Source organism: Ruditapes philippinarum, unplaced genomic scaffold (assembly GCF_026571515.1).
Source record: "Ruditapes philippinarum isolate M1 unplaced genomic scaffold, ASM2657151v2 ctg10340_1_1_1_1, whole genome shotgun sequence".
NCBI lineage: Eukaryota > Metazoa > Mollusca > Bivalvia > Venerida > Veneridae > Ruditapes > Ruditapes philippinarum.
The window spans coordinates 18551-36744 of NW_026858704.1; the positions used below are offsets into that span (position 1 = coordinate 18551).

The 18194-nt window shown below is 32.8% G+C and overlaps 2 protein-coding genes across 2 annotated transcripts; one reads left to right on the forward strand and one right to left on the reverse strand.

Annotated features, from left to right (window-relative positions):
- The first annotated feature begins 684 nt into the window (after nucleotides 1–684).
- LOC132753993 (uncharacterized) lies at nucleotides 685–11582 on the forward strand. Its single transcript, XM_060744576.1, has 13 exons — nucleotides 685–1159; nucleotides 2153–2329; nucleotides 2600–2752; nucleotides 4314–4418; nucleotides 5647–5986; nucleotides 7227–7509; nucleotides 7765–8001; nucleotides 8572–8648; nucleotides 9164–9271; nucleotides 9429–9622; nucleotides 9889–9957; nucleotides 10301–10396; nucleotides 10767–11582. Exons 1-13 carry the CDS (start codon nucleotides 987–989, stop codon nucleotides 11020–11022), a joined length of 2268 nt encoding a protein of 755 aa, XP_060600559.1. The 5' UTR covers nucleotides 685–986; the 3' UTR covers nucleotides 11023–11582.
- Nucleotides 11542–17331, reverse strand: LOC132753994 (P2X purinoceptor 7-like). Its single transcript, XM_060744577.1, has 5 exons — nucleotides 17165–17331; nucleotides 15837–15932; nucleotides 14410–14613; nucleotides 13352–13600; nucleotides 11542–12845 (listed from the first exon to the last, which is right to left on the reverse strand). Exons 1-5 carry the CDS (start codon nucleotides 17192–17194, stop codon nucleotides 12594–12596), a joined length of 831 nt encoding a protein of 276 aa, XP_060600560.1. The 5' UTR covers nucleotides 17195–17331; the 3' UTR covers nucleotides 11542–12593.
- Nucleotides 17332–18194: the final 863 nt, after the last annotated feature.

The following is an 18194-nucleotide window of genomic DNA, read 5'->3' on the forward strand; positions in this document are numbered from 1 at the left end:
ATATATAGTTTTGTAGCCTGTAGTCTAATGAATAAAACTGTTTCTAGTCATATTGTGTTTAAAATAATAATAACACATAATCAATAACACAATGTCCACACTCACATACTAATCATGGTATGAAGAAATGAAAATATATTTCAAACTGTCCCACTTTTTGTCAAAAAAATCTACTTTGTTAATATTTTTTTGTGTTTCTCTCTCAATTTGGTATTGGTACTTAATATAATGCTTAGCAGCCTCTATAGTCGGTCTTTTAAAATTCATTTTACAAAAATATATATACTTCTTGACAAATAAAAGCAAAAGATTAGTTTCATTATCAACATTTTGTATTCCTAAAAGAAATTCTATTCTTGTCAAATGTAAATGAGTATTTTCAAAAAGACCATGAATCATATCAAAAACAACTTCACAGTCCCAAAAAAGGTGTTCCAAGCTTTCAGAAAATTTGTTGCAAAAACTGCAGTTTGGATTATCTTTGTATTGTATCTTATACAAAAGTTCGTTTGTGCCAAGTATTCTGTGTACAATTCTGTATTAAAACCATTGTAAATTCGTGTTTTTAGTGGTTTCAAAAATAAGTGAAAAAAAATGTATTCCATTCTTTATCTTCAAAATTAGTATTAAGTTTTTGTTCCCATTTAAGTTTACAAACAGCTGTACTGTTATGTGATTTTAAAGGTACTCCACTGAGGTTTGGCCAAAAGTGCGAAAAAAAAGTAAATTTTCACAAAGCGATATTTTTTAATTACCTACGTGTAAGAGGCATTGAAACAAAATCAGTGATGCATGAATATGTGTTTTATCCCTTGACAATATGTTTGAAACCTAAATTTTCTTCAATATTATGGGAAAAGCGTTTAAACGCCTTTCATTAGCAAATCTCAATGTTCCGTCTTAAAATAACGATCACGTGATATAGCACGCGGCATGTGCGCATGCGCAACGGATATCAGTTGAATTAAAGACGTAAACAAGCAGCCATGCCTCGACGAAGAAAAACGGCAAGTGAGAAGAAACGCACTGCACAGGCTCGCCAGCAACGTTTTTGGTCTAAACAAATTAGCCTAGATGAGCAAATCGATCGGTGGAAAGAAATGAAAACCATAATTGGAGTTCCAACAGACGATGAACTGGCAAAACACCTGATTGATTGGTGAGTTAGGGGAAATCTCAAAACACTTTTTATCTATTCATGTAATAAGTACTTGTACGGAAAATTAGTTATTTCATCAAGAACAAGTATTATAGCGATTGTTTTTTGTTTGATAATAAAACATAGTGTGTACAGATCTGTACATAGCAATTAAAAAAAAATGTACAGGTCAAGTTTAGGCGTTTTATCTAGAATATTCGTAAACAGGTAACGATTTTGAAGCAGTATACAAGATGGGCAATCCCGGGGTATAATCCAGGATATAGCCACAAGATGTAGATATTCATCATCCATGAATATACGCTACCAAATATTATAAACAGATAAATTTACTGGCAATATAAATTATATATCAATATAATTGGACATACACACTTGAAATTTTGAAAATGAAAATTATGCCTTTATAAGAAATGTATGCACATTGTTGTATACAATATTCTAAAATTCAATTGTACCAAAGTTCTACTGTCACAGCATCTAAGCCTCCTGGGTTTAACATAATGCACATGTGTTGTTGGTTTGAACATGGTTTGACATAAATGTAAGATAGTCTTTAAACAGGGTTCTCGGGGACGCTTATTTCGGCGTCCCGGTACGCATGTTTATTACAGCTGGACGCAAATATTTCAGAGCAAGGATTCCACGTACGCTTAATTTTGCCTGAGGACGCATAAACATTACCGATTGTTTACAACCACAAATACACAAATGCGTCAGCGCGTGTCAGTCTATAGGTTGGCGGTCCTATGCACATCGACCCGTGAAGGGATAAGCCAATCAGCGATAACCCTTACGATCATTATCACGCAATAGTGATCAGACTAATGTATACACGCACTGAACAGTACATAATTGTAACAGAGGTGATAATTTTATATCTTTGATCAACATTTGATTGGAAATTAGCAAGTTTTACCGACAAAAGGATAAAATTATTGACTATTTACACAGCAAATTTTTCCTATGAATGAATATTTAATTTTGTTTCAGTTATTTGGAGAAGCGTGCAGGCCCAACACTTGCAGGGGTCGGAATACTGCCCAGTCAACAGCCAACACCTACACGTTCCATGTCGACTCCAAAGGGGAGCAGCCTGCATGTGGCAATTGCAATGGAGTCTGAGCTGTCCTCAGTAACAGAGGGTAGTGAATCAGGTGGAGAGCTGATGTAATTATGTTTTATGAATAATTTACCTCGTGTACCTTTAACTTATAGCCACATCTGTCTATGATTAATGAATAATACTTAAACAACAATTTTCTAGAAATACTGGAAATTATCTTCTTTTTCTACATTCTGTAGTTGTATCAATGCAATGGCATAGTCATTTGAGCCATTTTTAACAAATGCAATGTTGTTGCATTTCTCTTATCTTATCTTTATTTTATGAATATGTAAATTCATGTCAAATAAGTTATGAAAATTAAAATGTTTCAGGTCAAAGAAGCTTGGCTTGAACCTAAGGTCATCTGGTCAAGGGAAAAGGGCGCAACCAGGGTCGTCGGTACCAAAAGGGAAACAAGGAATAAAAGTTGCAGATTCTAAAGGAGCCGAGGGAGGTGTGCCAACACCAAAACATAGGAAAATCAGGTATAAAGATTTTGTGTGGCTTCTTTTTTTTTAACCTGGAATTTTTCATAGAAAATGTGTTAGCTTTTGCTGCAGTCAGTGTGTTTGATCTGGTTTAGGTCCACAAACTTGACCTTGATCATAATGATTTCATTCTGAATGAGATGAGATACCTTCATACTTAGGCACCATCTGTTTGAAGAAGATTTCATAATTGAGCAGTTGCAAAAATTTCATGATATGTAACTTAGTTTGATCTTGACATCAAACCATGGTCAAGTTGTTATATGTTGCTAAATTGCCTTTTTTTGTTATGAATTATAATGGACAGTAATGATAAATGCTGGGGCAAAGCAACACTTATGATATCACATATGTGTTAATTATCAAATGATAACACATTTGTGTTTAATTATCAAAGGACAACCCTGATCTGTTAATTAATTGGTCTGTCGCGTTCAGATGTGAATTTTTAGAGAAACACTTTAATTATCTTCTGTATTTTAGTCAGAAATAAGAAAAATAAGTGATCCTTACTTGGACTCCTTGGAGTGGCTTTTGTTTAAAGCTCCTTTCACACACGTTGTATTTTGGACGTTTTTGAAATAAAATGTCATTAAAAGATAAAATTTCACTGCAGCTCGTACATTTGTATGAAACTAGATGATACATACATGTCCTTTTTTCAAATAAAAAAAAAAATAAAAGTTAGGTTTTGCTGTGTTTGTTATGCGTGTAATTTTAAAAAGTTGCAACGTTTTACTTTGTAAATATCGACATAAATTCTACACACACATTTTTAACTGGTCGCAAGTAGATCCATTCTATGGCTGCAGGTAGAACATTTGTGCTATTGGAAATGTTTTTATCATGCAATCGATGCTGCACAATATGTCATTGAAAATTTACTCCATAAAAAGGAATAAAAGAAGGAATTGTTGGTAATCAGATTATTTGGTAAAAACTAACCTTTGAGCCACGTCGCGACAAAACCAACAAAGTGGGTTTGCGACCAGCATGGATTCAGACCAGCCTGCGCATCCGCACAGTCTGATCAGGATCCATGCTGTTCGCTATCAGATCTTCTACTTGTTATAGGGTTGGTAAGCGAACAGCATGGATCCTGATCAGACTGCGCGGATGCACAGGCTGGTCTGGATCCATGCTGGTCGCAAACGCATTACATTGGTTTTGTCATGACGCGGCTCATTTATATAGTAAGTTCTACCTGCATCAATTTGTCCTACTCACAACATGTTCATGGGGTGATAAAAGAGTTGTTTATATCTGACACATGACAACAGTTAGGTCAGGGTTATTCGTAAAAGTGCAAATTTTACTTCTTAGGTTCTTTGTATATTTATAGCTGTAAACATACATGTTCATGTTTTTAGACCCATTTTGTGTGGGGGTCTGGGAGAGTAGCATTAAATGATTTTACTAGTGCCATTTGGAAAATGCCTTAAAATGAATAATAATCCGTTTAGAAATTAAAAAACAATTCTTTGTATGACTCCCATACATTTTCTGCATATTTTATGTCAAGGGATTATCTTTATTTAAAGTTATTTTTCTTTTAAAGGATTGAATGTTCCCTGTCAGAAAGTGAGCTGGAGAGTTTAATGGATCCAGACTTTGACCCTGATGATCCAACATACGAACCAGAAAAATGGAACATTTCAATTATGTAAGTAATATAAAGAATTCTTATATTTTAATAGATTTTTGTCAAGCAAACTTCTAGAGAGCTCAACATAGATGTGATGAGGACGATTTAGTGAATGTATGTGTGTCCATCCGGGCTATTTAAGAGAAGTAGGGGGCCATCTAACTGTAAACAGAACAAAAGAGAACAATAGAATTCATTCCGTAACAATAGAATAAGGGGTCATGGCCCTCTATTAAACAAAGAAATTGCCCCTTAGTCAATTTAAGTGTTACGTCCGTCCAAATTATGCTTGTCCGGGCCGTAACTGTGCACAAATATCCCAACAGTTCACAATGAGACAGTGTCATGTGGAAGATTTATGTGGCTGGGTCAAAGGTCAAGATCATATTCAAGATTCCTTGGCTTGTTTTTGTCTTGTATAAAACAGACAAAAAGTAAGTAGCATTTCTGTAGTAAACTACTGCATTTATATATCTGGAAACAAAGTCCCAAAAAGGTCAGTTCAACAGCTACTGCAAAAACAAAATTATGTGTCAAGTATTGACTAGAGCTTTCATTAAGTTTCAATATTTGGAAGTCAGAACAGGGCTTTTTTTCTTTCTATAACAGGGGCTGATATAAGGCTCCTTCACAATTCAAAATTGCACAATTTTTTTAACAAAGCGGCAGAAAAAATTCACAATTTCAAGAGAGACTTCACAAAATATTGGCACTTTAACTTTGAAATGCATTGTTTACCTTCCAATAAAACTTGATTTACGCCGATTGCAATAATACAGAACTAGTTTTAATCAAGTTTAATGGTTTTTGCGCATGTTAACAGGGTTAATGTACTGATTTGAAGCAGATTTTACCCAGGTCAGAAATTATAATCAACTGTTTCCAATTTCAAAATGTAGGGAAATGCCAAGTAACATGTCTTTTGTTTTTCTTTACAATTTTATGACATATCGCGCTTTTTTCGCAAAATGAACAGGCCCAGGAACACAATTTTGACAAAAAATGCCCTGCAGAAACTGCAAATATCTCTGAAATTGAAGTCACATTATAAAGGTTATAAAGGAAAAGCATTATAAACTGAAAGTCACAAGCCAGAATCAAGGAGTAAATGACTCCAAAACTTCAGTTGTCTTCCCTGATTGACTATAAATTATTTTAATGAAATGCATGCACGAAAGATCAAATTTGTAAGACAGATTACATAGCCTAGATATGTTCACTTTGTATTATCATTGTAATATTTCAGTGAGTCTGACTCAGAGAGTGATGTAAAGATGGATGATTTAGAAGAGGAAGGTGTTGAAGACAATGTATTTGACATCCAGACTGAGATTGATGAAGATGAACCAACAGTGTTTGATGTGAAGACAGAGGTAGAGGAAATAAGCGCTACACCAACTTCAACATACATGGCAACCAAAATGAAGCATGTGACTAAAGACCATGTTTTAGAAGAAAAATACATAACCACACAGCCAATGATTGAGAAGCTTTTAGACATGGTTCCAGTGCTACCTTGTTCCTCATGCCAAAACCCAGTAAAGAAGATTGTGAAAACAATTGGATGCACTATTGAATGTAAATGGGTATGTTTGAAAATTTCTGTAGAATCAAAGAATCATTTTGAAGATTCCCTATGTTCCAAAATAATAAAGTTAATTAACATCAAACATTTAAAGCAGCACACATCCAGATTCGTGCAAATTTTCATGAAAATTTAAAATGTTTTTAACAGTATAATATTGTAAAGTTACCAAAAGAATGCAATTTATACATTATTAATGGCACTTACAACCAATGTAAATTGCTATAAAGAGGTCAAAATCTGTCAAAATAGGCCTTACTGTGTAAGTAACACAGTAGAATTAGAAAATACGTGGTTGATGTCGGGATAGAGGTTTATCCAGTGAGCGAGAAAGTGTATCTTGGTGAGCTTTAGTGAGCCAAGATTCACATTCGCAGCGAACCGGATAAACCCTCTCCATCAAAACATCAACCATGTACATGTATTTGATTTATTCTGCTTTTTATCATGTCTTTCGCATAATTAAATGGTTTCATTCTTCTTTTTCCGCGATAAAATAGCATCTATATGCAGTTTTGTTTTGCTTCTAAACATGTGACGTCATCATGTGACGTAATGACTGGAGATAGTGAGTTTATCCAGCAAGCCTATATCCAGCTGATAATTAAGACAGTAGCAGGATAAATAAAGATATAAATACTGAAAAATTCAGTCATTAATCGCACATAACATTATATTTATTACTTGAATTTTGAATCTTTATAACCTTCCTAAAGTCTTAGTACATTTTTCTCAGGTTGGATATTATCGATAATTTTGCTTATCTGAAGGAGTGCAGCTTTAAAGTAGGCATGGTGTCTATTTCCTTTGCACAAAATCAAGAATAGGTTAAACAAATGTTACTCAATTAATTGTCTACACAGGAACATTAGCACTTTTTGTATTTCAGGTTATTGAAATTTGCCCTTGTTATTGTGATAATCACATAATTTACTTTTGCTAAACCGTTTTTTAACAAACACATAAATATATATATATTATACAGGGTGTATGTTTGACCCTTGAAATGACTTTTTGACCCTTCAAATTTCCAAAAGGCCTGATGTGACCCTCAGGGTTTTAACTGGAGGGTAAAATTTTCTTCAAATCATAGGGATTTATCCTTGTAGTTGTGTAAACTTAGTCCATACTGGTCAAAATGACCCTCAGGATTTCATGGCTAGTGAACACCATGTATATATATATATAATATAATATATACCTTGCATTTTGTATATATATATAGGTTACTTTATTTTCAGTTATGCTCTAACAGCCATGTTCAGAGGACTTGGAGCAGCTCTGCTCTACTACAGACAGGGATGTACAGTACAAACTTCCAAGCAATGTCTACTATTATCCTGTCAGGCAACAGCTACCAGAAAATTGCTCTTTGGGCAAAGTTTCTTGGGTTAAAATTTCCGGGCAGAACATCATTTTACACTATCCAAACAAAATGTGTTGTTCCTGAGGTGGAGAGTTTCTGGATCTGCATGCGAGATTCTTACCTAGAAGAACTAAGAGGGACAAAAATTGTTTTAGCGGGTAAGAAAGATATCAACATCAATTATTTACTGTGACCTTTTCTGCACATCTTTTTCTTTTTCATAATAGTCACTCATAAGGGTCATTGTTAAAGAAAGGTTTATATGTTGATTATTCATATGATGTATATTTTGAAAGAAAAAATACACAACGACATTCTCTTAAACCCCCCACCCCCCTTGCCCCAATGAATCTGCACATAATATAGTATAAAGTGCATTTTGATGTTGATGTTGATTTGTAATATGTTTTCAGGAGATGCGCGAATGGATTCACCTGGCTTTTGTGCAAATAGTTGCACATATACTCAAATAAACCAAGCTGACAAGACCATTCTAACCTTGGAAACTGTTGACAAAAGAGAGACTATGTTAAAGTCAACCTTGATGGAAGCCAAAGGGTTCCAGAAGGCAATGGGCACTCTCATTGCATCAGGGATTGTCATTGAGGAGGTGGTTACAGATGCACATCCCCAGATTGGAAAGATAATGAGTAAGTTTTGGCATGAACAATATGTGATTATTTATATTTATAAAAGAAACCCTTACTATAAGACAAGTTTTTTAAAGAATGGAGTTTCCTGTTCTTTATTTCAATTGTTACTAATGTTGAATTAAGACCAATCTCTTATCGACTATTAGACCATCAATTTTAGTCCCAATTCTTTGTTTAATTCTTTATTTGACCCCACTATGAAGACCATTGACACATAAACCGCGGCGCAGGAGTGTAATAAAGCAATTTAATAAAAACGATATTACACTGGTGTAATGTTTGATGTGACATCATTTGTGCTATATAGAAACAAAGTGTTAAAGAGCGCTAATGATAGGGTTACATTATGGGCACATCATTGAAAAATTACTCATGTTAACAGTTCACTGTTCTACGAAATTCCAACTGAGTTTGTCTAATTTGAATAAATGAATAAGCCTATTACAGGAAAAGAAAAGCTTGTCTTTTCTAGAAAAAAAGACTGCCAGATTTTGATGTGTCAAAAATGTTATGATTGGTTTATTATAATATACAATATGCTTTTCACAATCCTCAATTCTGTTTTAGAGAACCAGTACCCACACATAAGGCATAGCTTAGACATGTGGCTTGGTGGTAAAAGTCTTGGAAAAAGGGTTGCTAAGGTAATTAAAAAGGATTTAACTCATTACAGGATTAGATGCTTGCACAATTCATAATCACAAAATAGACAAATGTCGTATTTTTTCATCGATTATTATATTTTTCATTCATTACTATACATAAATTGGTGTAAAAAGATGAATTAGACCCTTTAAAGTTCATTCTGTTGCATAAAAGACAAGATTTTAGCATTTTATCATTCAGGCGCATTGTCCTGTATATACGGGAATAGGGTATTTAGTGTGGTGCTCTGGTCCTTTTTTTAGTCTCAATTTAAATTGATATGGCATATTCTATCTTGTTTTTGTGGTAAATATGGTAAGTCAAGCATTGTCACACCAGCAATTCACTGAACACTTCAACAGCATGTGTTAGGATTATTGCACTTTTTTGGACAATATAGCACCTAAGAAGAAAAAATTTGCAATTTTGGTAGATATAGTTATTATCTTTATAACTTAGTCTTATAGTTGAATGCATTGAAACTGTAAGAAAATACTATGATTAGCCTCTTCAGGTTGCAAGCATCAAAGGAAATGAAGCACTTATCCCTTGGGCAAAGGACATTGTCAACCATTTCTACCATAGTGCAGAAAATAGCAGATGCAATGTAACGGACATGAAGGTATAATATCTGATTATTTTTTAGAGTTTTTAATAACAGGTGATTACCTTTACTGTAAGTTCTACATGATAACACAAATTCTGCTGTATATAAATTGCCATGTGATGTTCATACAATTTCATATTGATAATATTTCTATAATTTGGTTGCTTTATAGACTAAATGGGTGTCTATACTCCAACATACAGTCAACAACTACTCCTGGAGGCTTGGAGAATGTGATCATGGCCCAATTGAAGACAGAGAAAATAAGCCTTGGCTCATTTCAGGATCCAAAATTCATACTGAGCTGCGCAAGCTCGTCTTTGACAAGAGATTCCTGAGGAAGTTTGATAAATTTGTCACATGCCAGTAAGTTACCATACTTTATCTTTTTTTTTCAAAAAATGGTTATTTCCTTTAAAGCAAAGACAATAAGAAAATGAGGATGCTTTTTCTTGTTATTCACTTTACACTTTGTTGACTTTGATAATTTTGATTTAAGCATGCTAAAGATCTAAAGCATGTGTATTTCATTTATCCAAATAATACTATGATGAACATAAATTTCTATAATGAATACATTTAACTGGATTGATTTATAAAGTTAATATAAATGTTTTGCTTTCTTTTTATAGAACAACATCTGAGTTGGAGTCTTTCAACAATCACATCCTTATGTATGCACCAAAAAGAAATGCATTCAGGTATTTACCATTTTCATATGTCTATCATTTAATTCATTAGGCCTCCTTCAGTTAGTGATAATTGTAGAAAATTTTGTTATTTTTTTGTTCTTCTGTCCTTTTGGGGATCAATTTTACACATTTAGAGTTTTGTAAAATCCATGCTGTTTCATTTATATTTTCAAAATGGTAACTGATGCAAGAAGTTCCTGGCTTAAATAACTTATTTTTAAGACCCTGAGTAACCTCTGGAGCAGGAAACTGTCCGCATGAACAAAAAGTGTTCTTTTTGTTCATTCATAGCTCATAAAGGTTTTTTTCCACTATTTTATGATTTACATATAACATTTTATATTATTTCCAGCTACCTTGTGTACCGGTGCCGCTGCCAACTGGCAGCAATTGATTACAACAAACACTTACATCGCCAACAGAAAACAGACAAGGAAGGAAAACCTAGGTTTGTTTGTAGTTTAGTTTAACATTTGAAAATGTGTAAAATTTCACTGAGATAGGATAGTGGCATGTGATGTTATGTCACACGAGTCATTAAGATATAATAATTCCTTTCTGCTATGCAATTGAATGCTTTAGTAAATACCATATTTGTGAAAATATATTTTCATAATTAGTCAGTTATCATAAATAGGTGATTTTCTGGTCATTGAGTACAATGTTCCCATAAAACATGCAAATCTAATGTAATGTAGTGTAGTCATGATTCAGTTTGCTACATTGTTGGCTCAACATATTTATATATTATATTTATAGTATTTACATAACAATGACAGTTAAAAGAACTTAAAATCATGTTTTTCGTATTTTTACAGATGGAAACGAGTGTATTCCAAAGCATCAAAGAACTGGTCTGTGCAACCAATCAAAGAGTCGAAGGACTATTTATATATTTCTGAACTACAGGTTGCCATTATGGAGCGTTACCTCCGCAGGGAATACCCATTATCTTCTAAGGTTAGGTTATCTGTAGATCACCCGAAAAGAATATCTATTCATAGCGCGCCAGTTGAGCCATTACCTACAGCAGAGCTTGCAGAACGACAGATCAAAAGAATTAAAACAAAATGAAGAAAAAAAACATGGACAAAGAAAATGAGTAGATATGCTAAAGATAATGAATGAAAGGATATGTGTCTCACTTAAAAGCTAAGTTGCCATATGTGACACTGTTATTTGGTAATTTCATTGTGTTTATATGATAAGCAAGATAAATTTTCTTGTGAAAATGTAAAATAATTATCATCATTGGTGTGGAATTAACTAAATATTTTGGTTTGGTAAAATGAACAGCATTACACTTTTTGATGGACAATGGTGTATTTGTGGGGTGTGATTCCAGATGGACAAAATGTGTATATAAGTAATGTAAACATTCATAAACTATGCAAAGGCACTCATGAGATGGTAATGGAATGTTGCATGTTATTAAAAGTATTTTGAATTTGTTGACCAAAATCCATTGAGATACAAAATTGTTTACTTCTTTCAGACCACACTAAATTTGGTTCTACTATTTTGCAAAATCCCTTTTGTCTTAACCAGTCCTGAGCCACTGTTAAATGATGTTATTTGAATAAAAAGAACATGTTCAATTGAAATAACTTTAATTGATTAAAAACAGAGAAAAATACATGGTTGTTATCATACACAAGAGAGCATTTTCAATTTGACATTTATTTTTGACATTAAACCAAAACTTTGAATTTGATAATCAATTAAAGTAAATAGACAAATTCTCTCATTTTACTCTAGTTACCCACTTTTTTAATGATTGTAATGAATCATTTTTGAAATAATAAAAGATAATGCTGAAAATATGGTATTCTAAGCAAAAACAAGAGTGTCATATATTACTATGTGGCTGAATGTTAGCTGGCCACCCTTTATTAAACACCAAAATATCCATAAAAAATATTGCTAATAATAGAATGAGGTCAATTTTTAGGATCAAACCTAATGACCTGGTGTTTATTTTGGCCATACGAAACCTTTATTTTATTTTTTTGTATGTCAATAAAATGACAATTTGGCAGTAAGTTACTTACAATATCTTCAACAAAGTTATAACTATAAAATAAAACATAACTACATTAACAATTTAGGAAACTGGTTCAGTCATTATTGACAGAAGTATATAAATAATGAAATTGTGAAACAAATATCAATATTGACATTTACAGTATAAAAGCTTGTAATTCTTTTTAATGGCACAAGATACCTCAGAAATCCACATGGTTTTAATTTTTTTAGAATTGCCAAACATGTGCTTAATAAAGTTTCAACAATAATTTAGAGTATGTTACATGTTTAGGTACTCAAGCAAGTAGCATTGAACGAGCAGTAATGTGTTGTAAAGGTAGCAAAATGTGAACAAAGTAGTATTTTGACATCCATACATTATTCTTATTCTCTATGATTCTACCAATTGCTGACACAGCAAAAGCAAAAGACAGTTCATGAATATTGAAAATTGGTATAATTTTGAAAACTGTATTATATACAGAAAGTAAAGAGTTTTTGAGAAATAAAATGATTAGCATATCTGAGGCATAATGGGCCTTTAAATGATGAAACATGTTACATTTAGGTCATATTGGCTATATACATGTAATTGAGGTTTACATGCCAATACCACCTTGTCAAAACCCTTTGTATTCACCACTTGGGCTTGGGTATTTGTCTCTAATCATTCGAACACAACAGGCAGGTATTTTCCTTCTATCTTCTTGCGCCAACTGCCCATGTACCCACAAAACATATTGCCTGTAAGCGGCATGACGAAAGGATTTATTGGCATCGGACTCATTAGCTGCATTTAATGCAAGCATGTCGTCACGAAAATACTGTTGAAGTCTCAGTGTCAATTCATCCAAGACGATCAATCCCATTTCCTGAAATACAAAATTTATTATTTATGATTTAATATTTTTCATTATTTAAATAATTATATGTAAATAAAGTGAACTGGATGTGAGACCAATATTTCCCAATCAATATTAGTTTATAAAAATTTATTTCAGCTTGATTGCGTCGAAAGCCATAAACTTATGATATTGAAACTCTCTCTTATCAATGTTCAGTTAAGTGAAGGTCCACATGGCTATGTTACATGCATTTTTGGTCTATAGTATCCTAGTTTCGCACACACTAATATTTATTTCTATATATACGTATTGCTGATATTTAACACCTTTCAGTCGCAAGTTGTGAAAACATTTCAAACCCAAGAAAGCCCTTAAAATATTATCATCATTTAGACAATAAAATGATATGACTGGTCAGTACTCACAGGTTAAGATGGCCATTAGATTACTCATTATCACAAGAATTCATTTATTGCTATATGCAGGTATGAATGTTACATGTATACCTATTGAATGTATTAATGTTTACTTACTGGCCTCAGACTATTGCAGTGTGTGGGAGCCATCATGCAACATGACCTGTCTTCCTCTCTGGGTATATCAGGACAGTGGCTGCAAACACACCAGCTTGGCCCAACCCCTGGCTGGTCTGGTTCTGGCTCTGGTGGTTGTCCCTCAAGTGATAAAATTCTGTGAGCATCCAGGATTAGACCTGGATCTCGCACAACAACAGATAGGAGCAACTCCTTCCTCTGCTCATCAGTGAGCTCTTCCACTATTTCCTGCATAAAGGATATAGATTTTGAGACAGTTTTATTATGTATCTATGCAGGTGTTAAATATATAAAAATTAGCTTGCCCAGGGTCATGTATTATCCTTACATGTGTATACATGTAGCAAAAACTTTTTAAAAAAAATCTCGTAATTGATTTAGACTAAAGCTTCTAGATGTTTATTATGAATTATTTTCTAGTGGACCTGTACCAAGTTTGTCCAGATTAGCCCTGGTGTCTATATTGACCCCACATAGATGGGTCATCAATTTCTTATTTTTGTAAATAGTTAAACTCTAACCAAATTAAAGAACTATTTTTTAATGCTACAAATATGAACTTTGGACATTTATAGATGTAAAATTAAACTTGGTTGACTTTGACATTACTTGACCAAGACAATAACCCAATGACCTCTTTTGTTTTGGAAAAGTAGCTATAAGGTTTTTTTTTTACTGTAAACATGAAATCTTGTGTTAATCTGAACTTTGATATTAGTTGACCTGGATTTTGTCACAATGCTGGGCTTTCATCCATAGCAATCACTATTAGTCCTTGTTACTTTGAGTCTTTATACTCTGGGTGAGCCATATAGGGCTATCATGGACCTCTTGTTTTTGAAATCTTAGCTTATTCCTTTTGAGCAGACATTGTAGACTAATGGACACATGGACAAATGCCATACCAAAATACCATATAAGTTACCTTTAGGATCATAGACAAATAGGAATGTTGTTCTTTCTCATGCAGTAAACAGTGAGCAAATTCATTATTGATATTCTAAAAAAGGACTCATGAATATCATTGATACACTTACATTGGCTTTTTCTGTCCTTTCCTGATGCAATCTTTGTAGCCTTTCTACCTCTCCTTCATCAAACACTGTCCCATGAAACTTGTGTTTTCCCCGCTTTGTACTCTTCTTCCCCACAGACTGCTTTGTTGCCTTTCCTTTCCCTTTCTGCTTTCCCCTAGGTTCTGGCTCCCAGTCTTCTTCTATTTGTTCTTCCTCAGAAGATTCCTGGAAATGATGACATTTTTTTCAAAAGTGGAAGAAAAAACTTGGAGAATTTTTCTTTTGGGAAACAGCCCTATATTTACAGCCCCTGCTATATAGAAGGAAACTATTTAAAAGTAAATTAATGTGAAGTTACCAAAAGGAAGCAATATTTAAATATCAATGGCATATACAACCCACATTTATTTCCAAAGAGAGGTCAAAATAATGCAAGAATATCTATGTTAGAAATGCAGTAGCCATATAGTTATTCATACTGAAAAAAGTGATTCATTGCATATTGCATGTATGTTATTACTTGAATTTTGAATCTAAACACTTTTCCTAAAATCTTATTAAATGTTCTCAATTTTGATTTTATTGAAATATTTTTGCTCATCTTAAGGCATGCTGCTTTCAATGTCTCAAGTGATTATCTTGGATGTTTTTTGAGAAATTTAATATAGCATCTGCACAAGTGATGTAACACATACATTCATAACAAGTTTGAAGTGCATAGCTTTTATAGCTTTAGAGAAAATGGACCATAGCATATTACATATTACAGGTCTCAGTGACCTTGCCTTTTTACCTGAAAAGGGGAGTGGGAGGTAAAACTTATCAATATGCACCCACATACATAATGTATGAAGTTTTAATGTAAAAATTTCTTAGTATTGAAGTAAATGACCATAAAAAGTTAGCCAGCACCAATGACTGGGTTATGGCAATATAAACTTGAAAAAACTTGTCAAAGGACGAATAATGAAAAATCCATTACACATATTCAGCACATAAGAGAAAAAAAACAATCTTTAAAAAAAGCTATGAAAGAAAACGAGAAACACTGACTTGATAATTATGTAAACGCAATTATGAAATTAAATCAAATATAAACATCTTAATATACCCATATTTATATAAAAATTGTGACTTCTGATAGGTACATGTACTTAACAAAAATGTACTATAGATACATGAACTCAACACTGCCATATCATGTATGACAAATTTGAAAAAAAAATGTATACAATGAATACAAATTATGTCCACTTGGATCATTTAAGGTTGTTGATTTTACTCATTATCATGACTATTTATACAAAAAAAATTTTAGCCCTTCCTTTATTTCTGTTCATTTGAGAATAATATGCTGAAAGTCTGTCTGGGCTAACCTAAAGAAAGGTCATGAAAACCGCTCTGCTGTTTATAATTATTGGAAAGAAACAGCAAAATATTATGCTCACCGAATCGGGGTCTTTGCTAGCCAAAAACTCTAAAGATTGTCTGGCACGACTCTGGAGACGTGATGACCTCCGTTGTCTTTTGGAAGGTGATGATCTCTGCAATTATTGAAGAAAATAAATAAACCCTTCGACCATCAATAATGTTTTGAGACTTTGGGCAAATTTGCTCACAGCTTACACAAACATATTTCATGACAATACTTATGATGTGCAATTATAACATTTCCCTAACATTATAACAAGTCTCATGCTTAAACCAGGTACATGTTAGTAAAATTATGAAAAAACTATATAACTTAAATGTGTATTTTTCACATTTATATAAGAATTGAGGACCAAGATTATGATAGTCAATCCATATTTTCAACACTTTCTATCTGATTAACAATTTCAGAAACTGTTGTTCTGGGTGGTGTTTCGAGTTGCATGGAAGGCTTAGCAGTCTAAATGAAACAGTCTTGCTAATTTTATAGAGCCCCATTGGCCATGTAACCAGGGTCAGCTCGACCCTAAAACTAAATCAGCTCTCAAGTTATCTCGGCCATATACAAACTCAGCACAGGTCAACACAGCCACCATTATATTACCAGTTATATGCACTTTGTGTTATAGTTTTCCTTAATTTTCTACAAGGCTTATTTGCTACTGCAAAAATGGTATTAGAAGTTTTGTCAAGTAACACAATGAGTACAGATTAATCAGGTGATAGGTATGGTTGAATCACAAGCTAAAATTACTGACCATCCTTCAAGAAACTTATCAGGTACAATAAATTTTAACACCTTATATATAGATCTATCATCAATTTACACCATAACATGAATAATCAATTTTGTTGAAAAAAATGACTGGTTATTTATTTCATCACATTTAAGTATGCATAGTCAAGCATCTTTGTCTTGATAATACTTTATTCATGGGTCAAGTTGACCCAAGCTGAGACCCAATGGCAATTATTATCAAGGGAAGTCATGTATTTAGACAAAATCTATTATTTATAAATATAAACAATAAATAAAAACAACGCCATCTTTAAATAAATAAACATGTATACACAACAACAGCATGATATTTCATGCAAACTATGCATTTGGAAACAAATTGCAAACATTTATATAATTTTTGGCAGAAATCAAAATTTTGAGACGGCCCCTACATTACCTAATTATTCGGTAATCGTGATTATCGTCATTTACTAACAAAATGGCATACTTTTATAACAAACCAGACTTATAAACAAGTAGATGTAAATTTTCATGATATATCTGAGGTAAATATTTAAATGTAAAATACTAAATACAGGTTTAAATTGTTAAAAAGTAACTCACTTCCTCATCTGATGATGTTTGCGTCGCCATGTTGGATTTGGTTTATGAAGCATTGTGGGTAATAATGTACACACTGCGGGGAAAACCAATTTCTATTTTTATAACTGCCCTCCTTGACGAGACCGAAAATTGCTCGGGTAAAAATACATTTTCTAGCGTTATGGCTGTTATATGGTTGGTGATATGATGTATTATTGATATTTTGGCTGAGAGAAAGTTATTTTTGGTGAAAATTTGATAAAAGTGTTTTGGGTTCCATTTTACCGTATGGACCTCAGTGGCGTCCCTTTAAAGAAATGGAGACTGAAGCATCTTCATTATTCAAATCGCGCAAAAATCACTAGCTCTAATTTTTTACAATTATAGTTGTTGTTGTTGTTGTTTTTTCAATACAGAACAGATGTAGTATCAATATTTGAAGCAAAACTATAATATTTTTTTTGTTATAAATGGTCAAAGAAACCGGATATCTTAAAACTTACCTTTGCGCAAAAAATGATAAAAAGCACTAGTTTTGTTTGTTCGCCATATTTTGTTTTTCTTTAATTTTAAACTATTTTTTTCTATAATTTTATTGTTTTACTAATCTTCATATGTTCATCTGAAATGTTATTGTTTCAAAAAAGTAAAATTACCATTGACTAAATGTAAAACAACTTATGACTTTGTTAGTTTTTTTTTAAAACGACTTATCCTCGCTTAAGTGTATGAGAAACATTTTGGTTTGATATTCTTAAGTAAAGGAATTCATCAACCGACATGTGTTTGATTATTTACAAGTAGTGGTCAATGACCTCAATTTTACACAAAAGCTCAAAGAATAGTAATGAACAAATTCTTTATTAAACTATGTAAGAATACTACAGAAACTGTAAAAATTATTCTCAAATATACATAATAAAGCTCTAAAGTTACAAGGTCTTGTACAAGTTCAATGTTTGAAAATGACAGTTTCCTCGCTATGAGCCTAATTGATGTAAGAATATGAAACAGTAATAAAATTTGTATTTATGTTCTGGCCCTTTATATT